This window comes from Carlito syrichta, unplaced genomic scaffold (genome assembly GCF_000164805.1).
Source record: "Carlito syrichta isolate Samal-C Ts95f unplaced genomic scaffold, Tarsius_syrichta-2.0.1 Scaffold312149, whole genome shotgun sequence".
In the NCBI taxonomy this organism is placed as follows: Eukaryota; Metazoa; Chordata; class Mammalia; order Primates; family Tarsiidae; genus Carlito; species Carlito syrichta.
In genome coordinates, this window is record NW_007256245.1 from 186,731 (window position 1) to 192,550 (window position 5,820).

At 43.3% G+C, this 5,820-nt stretch overlaps 1 protein-coding gene across 4 annotated transcripts in view; it reads left to right on the forward strand.

Moving 5' to 3' along the window:
- Positions 1-2,326: 2,326 nt before the first annotated feature.
- The window catches only part of CASC4 (cancer susceptibility 4), a 108,462-nt gene continuing 104,968 nt past the window's right edge, over positions 2,327-5,820 (forward strand). For all 4 annotated transcript variants that reach the window (XM_008069621.2, XM_008069623.2, XM_008069622.2 and 1 more), the window contains exon 1: positions 2,327-3,035. In XM_008069621.2, the coding sequence (XP_008067812.1) occupies positions 2,709-3,035 (327 nt within the window). In that variant the 5' untranslated portion in view covers positions 2,327-2,708. The remainder of the gene's footprint in view (positions 3,036-5,820) is intronic.

Genomic DNA, 5,820 nt, shown 5'->3' on the forward strand with positions numbered 1-5,820 from the left:
TTTTTGTAAAGATGTATTCTCGCTATGCTGCCCATGCTGGTCTCAAACTCCTGACCTCAACTGATCTTATTTTGGCCTCCCAAGTAGCTGGAATTATAGACTCAAGCCACCAAGCCCAGATCTGGTGGCTTGAGAGGAAGACCACATCATATCATATTAAGTATACAGACTATCCACAAGACATCACCATTGAAGTTAACCTTGATAACCTGGTTTAAGAAATTGGCTTTTTTTTTCCTTTTTTGAGTCTGAGTTTCACTCTGTCACCCAGGCTGGCGTGCAGTGGCATAATCATGGCTCACCGCAGCCTTGAACTCCTAGTTTCAGGTCTCAGGTGGTCCTTCAGCCTCCTGAGTAGCTGAAATCACAGGCTACAGGTAAGTGCCACCAGGCCAGGATAATTTTTATTTTGGGGGGTGGGGAGGAGTAGAGACGAAATCTCACTATGTTGCTTAGGTTGGCCTTGAACTCCTGGGCTCAAGGCATCCTCCTGCCTTGGCCTCCTAAAGTGCAGGGATTACAGGTGCAAGCCACCATGCCCTGCTAAGGAATTTACTTTTACCTTAACTTGTTTTGTGCCTAACTGGGAACTACCTATAAGAGAGGTCTTATGTCTTGACACCTAGATTGGATTCTGTAGGAGAAACAGCTTGATGAAATAACCATTAAAGCAGAAAAAGAGTACTGGTCAGCTCTGTCATTTACTAGATGTATGACACAGACAAGTTACCCTACACCTGTAAAATAGAAAAATGGTAACAAATAGTTCTTTTAAGCTCTGCTAAGGAAATTTGTATGTGTTCTGTACAATCTTATATTTTTATGTATAAGAATTCCATATAAAAATGAAAACACTTGGAAAAAGTAGTATCTTAAGCAGTTAACATAACTTTGTAGAATAGTTTTCAACTGGTTGAGCAGAGCAAGGCCAATATGAGTTGAGGAAATAAGAAGTGGGAAGACTCACTATAGTTAACGATTTCTTAGTTTTGTCTTGCTTCCTTTTGCTAAAGTCTGGTTGTCATCTGTGAGTGGAGGGGATTTCTTAGATCTTACAAAGTCAGAGCTCACTTCTGCCTTGAGCTAAGTATTAATATGAGCATTGTTTTTCTGTTCAGCATCTATGAGAGAGAAATGATAGCTCTTTGAAGGTGCAATAATTCTACCAGGCAAGTAGATCTGTAGGATGATTAGGCAAGTAACTATTTTTTGAAATTGACAGGAAGTATAGAATTATTAAAAGATGTCAAGTCTTCCTGCCTCAAAATCATACCACTCTGTTTTGAATAAAAATACCAGAGTTTTTGCGTTCTTGAGGTTTTGTACTCACGGAAGTTCTTGAACCTGAGGTCTGAAAAATAAAGCAACTCCACCCTCTCCTTAAACTGGTGAGAGCCAATAACTTTTTTGTTTGTTTAATGCTTGGACAAAGGCGTTATGCAGAGAAAACAAAGGGGGCAGAGGCTTTCCCTCCGCCACTGAAATTATCACTGAACATATAGTAATTGTTAGTCTGCTATAATGCAAAGAGCAATGGTGTTTAGAGTCCAATGATCTGAATTTCAAGCCTAACTCTATTTCAAACAGGTTATGGAACTTTGAGAAAGTTTCTGTACTTCTTTGTGTCTTGAATTTCTCATTTGTAAAACTGTTGTTGAGAAGATGAGACTAGGCGCGCAAAAACAATTCATAAGAGAGCTACTATTTCTAACCCAGAATGTGTTCGCCGTCAGTAACAGAGCATGAGTGACCATTCATCGAGGGCAGTTCTGGACTCTGGAAGCACAGATGAAGCAAAAAACAGGAGTGCGCTTAAAAATAGCAGCTCACTACTTGCTGAAATTCTTTCGCTTCATGAAAGCAGTAACCATGGAAACCAGGCTGGCATCCCCCTGCCTTTCAGTCCTACAGCCTGGTTTCTCCTACTTTTCTCCATAATGCTTGGGAGGGCATAGCTATTTTATGGTTTTGTTTTGTTTGGTTTTCTTTCCATGTCGTTAGCAAAAACGAGAAAATCTCCTTCCTCAGATGCAAGAGAACAGTCTTCCTAGTTGTCCCATTCTGGCTGCAGCTCACCGATTATTTTCCCTATTGCGCGGTCGCAGCCGCAGATGTCCCCAAAGACAAAAATCTTTGCGAGCGCCAGTGTAGGAAAGGAACTCCCTAAAATCGAGCAGGTAACAGTAAAAGGGACTCCAACCCAGGTACCAGAGACAGACCCGATCGCCAAGATTAACACAGCCCTCTACCGAACAGCGAAAACCCTCGCGAGATACAACTGCAAAAGGGCGAGAGGAAACCCATTTTCTCGCGAGATGAGGGGGTGTTGGCGGAAACTAGGAAATGGCCCCGTAGGCGACCCGGCCCCGCACAGTGGGCGGGGCCAGAGTGAATCCTACCCCTTCCGGCTCCTTTCCCCGCCTCCCAACCCTGAGGTATTGGGCTGGGGGTACCGGCAGCTGGGTTCTCCGGGTTCCCTCGGGCGGGTGTAGGGTCGAGTTCAAAGCCTCCGGACGCGCTTTGGCCTGATTTGAGGGGGGGGGCGGGGAGGGACCTGCGGCTGCGGCCCCGCCCCCTTCTCGACTCTCCCGCGAGCGGATAAGCCCGCCTCCTCCTTCGCCGGCCCTGGGGCTCTGTCCCCCGGGCAACTCCAGCCGAGGCCCGGTCTTCTGCTTGCAGGTATCAACAGCAAGGCCCGGTTCATCCCCATGGTGGGTTTCGGGGCCAACCGGCGGGCTGGCCGCCTGCCCTCCCTCGTGCTGGTGGTGCTGCTGGTGGTGATCGTTGTCCTTGCCTTCAACTACTGGAGCATCTCCTCCCGCCACGTTCTGCTTCAGGAGGAGGTGGCAGAACTCCAGGGTCAGGTCCAGCGGACCGAGGTGGCCCGCGGACGTCTGGAGAAGCGCAATTCGGACCTCTTGCTGTTGGTGGACACTCACAAGAAACAGATCGACCAGAAAGAGGCCGACTACGGCCGCCTCAGCAGCCGGCTGCAGGCCAGGGAGGGCCTGGGGAGGAGATGCGAGGATGACAAGGTAAGGACGAGCCCTTTCTTCTCACTCAACCTCATCTTTTCTTTCATCTCCGGGGTAGGGGGTTTAGTCCGCCAGCGGTGTCCTTGTCTCTTCCAGGATTGAGGCCCTGGAGGCTTCCCCTCACCCCCCAACGGCCCTGTTTCTGTCAGACGTTTCCCGGTTTATCAGTAACACATTCACTGGTCCCTCCCGGACAAAACTGCTGTTAAGTTCTGTTTCTCAAGGGTGGCCTGTGTGATGCCGCCTTTTTCCAATCTCAGCTGCTGAGCTGGCAGTAGTAGTCATTTGACCTATGTGGCCGCCTTACGTTCACAGGCACACATCCGGAGACTGCCAGGTTTGGTGTGGTTATTGCCTCATTCCATACACACTGATTAATATTAATTTCTTTATTTAAACAATGGGACCTCCTCTACCACCTCTGTTTATGGTGGTCACCATGTATTTTTAAAGCAGTATGACTTAAAATCTCTATGGGGGATTTATTAAGTAACTGAAGAATGAGATATTAATGCTTTTTTGTGATAAAAACTTTATGATAGATAGGCCCTGGAGCCAAACGTGTGACTTGGACACAGTTGATCCATAATTATGTACTCAATTTTAATTGTTAGTGAAATTAAAAGGATAGAATGTAAAAATAAGTACTAAGCAACAGAATCTCATGTCAGTGGCCTCATTGAAAGAAAATAAAATGAAAATTTGTATGGTTAAGTAGTTATTAGGGTTGGTGTTTTATACATAGTTTTAAATCTAAAAAGTGCAAAATTGAACTGTAATTATACCTGCTACTAATAAGTCCTTGTTTTCATCAACTTATTGGTAGCTATATTAATAGTTTATGACTTAGCAACTTCTGTTGGTATGGGGGTTGTGAAAATTTCTGGGTAGGATAGTAGATGCCTTTCTTTGGTAATCTTCACATTTTTGTGTGCAAATTCCCATTATAATTACAAATTTTTACTTTGCACACCAAAATCACTTATAGTAAATTATTATAAGTTGATGTACTATAAATTAAAATCTCCACGAGTTTCCAACTTTCCTGTTGTCATCAGCTTCTACCTTGCTTTCTTATTTAATTAATATTGAAGACTTTGGCGAAGTGCTTCCCTATAACCTCCTGCTCGTCACCATACCATATACCTCCTCTGAGTGGGCAAGAGATCAGTACATTTATGCACATACTACACACTGAACTCTAAAGACTGAAAAACTGTTGGGCAGAATAGGTAGAAATCCATGAAATTTTGGAGTATTAAAGTAAGGTCTTTATTATTGAAATGGTTAAGTATTAGCATCCAGATTATTTCCTGGAGTTGAGCTCAAAGGAAAGATAGGTCGATAAGTTTTTTCTAGTAATTAATACTCTGGATTCCATTTCTTTCATCCATTAAAGTCACCCTCTCTCTCTCTTTTTTTTTTTTGAGAGATGGAGTCTTGCTATGTTACCCAGGCTAGAGTGTAATGGCTACTCACAGGCACAATCATGATGTACTACTGCCTCAAACCCTTGAGCTCAACTGATCATCCTACTTCAACCTCCTGAGTAGCTGGGGCTGCAGATGTGTACCACCGTGCCTGGCTCTACTGTTTTCAGTCTCTTTCAGTTTTTCACTTTTTAGCTTCATCCAGGTATAGGTGTCCCCTGTAGTAAATTTAAAAATAAAAAATTCTTCGATGTGTTTCCTTCTCCCAGTCAACCATTTTCTTTTTTTTACTTTCATTGCTGAACTTAAATTATTAGTGGTCTACAAATGTTCCATCTACTAATTCTTTCATCATCCCCATGCTAATCTTTTAAAATTCTGTCTGCCACCTTTTTTCCCCTCCCCTTTTCTGAAGCTATTGTCTTGAAGGTCACTAGTGACAGTATTCCTAGTCAAATCTAAGATCATTTTTATTCTCTAATTTATCTCTCAGTAGTTTGGTCCTGTTGATTTGCCTCTAGCTTTTTGGGAACTTTCCTTTCTTGATTCTGTAATATTGAACTCTCCAGATTCTCCTCCTGCCCTCTTCACTACAGTCTTGGCTGGAATTTTTTCTTTCCAACCATCTAATAATGAACTCTGTTCTTGGGCCTTTGCTCTCCCCTAAGAGCAATATTCCCCAAAGTGGTGGTAAACAGAATATTCTTCTTGGAATTGTTCATAGGTGGCCAGGAGAAAAAAGGAAAACCTCTTTTGGGGAAATGTACAGTAATATACCTTCCTCTTGGAGTTTGTAATGCCTGCTGTTTATATAAGCTTGGACAAATCTGTTAGTAAAGAAGCCTATTTAATTTTGTTTAACTCAGTCTCTTTCAGTTTGATCACAGGTTACTATTTTCATGGCCTACCTGTTATGATACAGAATAATGTAGGAAAGAACACCAGATTGGGAGATGTTGCCTGTGTGCCTTAACTATTTTTAAGTGTTTGGCTAATATTCTATGCAGCAGGCCAACAAATATATATTTCTTACTTATATGCCAGTTCCATTGTGAATGTCTATTCTCGTGAGTAGTTTCCAAAAAACTAGAGACAATCAACAGTACCAAACTACTGAGGGATCAAATAGAGAGACTCTGAGCTGCTAATAGAAAGGGAAGTTTTGGTCTCTTTTATTTTTATTTTATTTATTTATTTATTTATTTTTTTTTTTGAGTTGGAGTCTCACTCGGTTGCCCAGACTGGAGTGCAGTGGCCGCTCTCGGCCACTGCAGTCTCCCCTGCTGGGTTCCGGAGATCCTTCCGCCTCAGCCTTCCGAGTAGCCGGAATTACAGGCATGCGCAACCATGCCCGG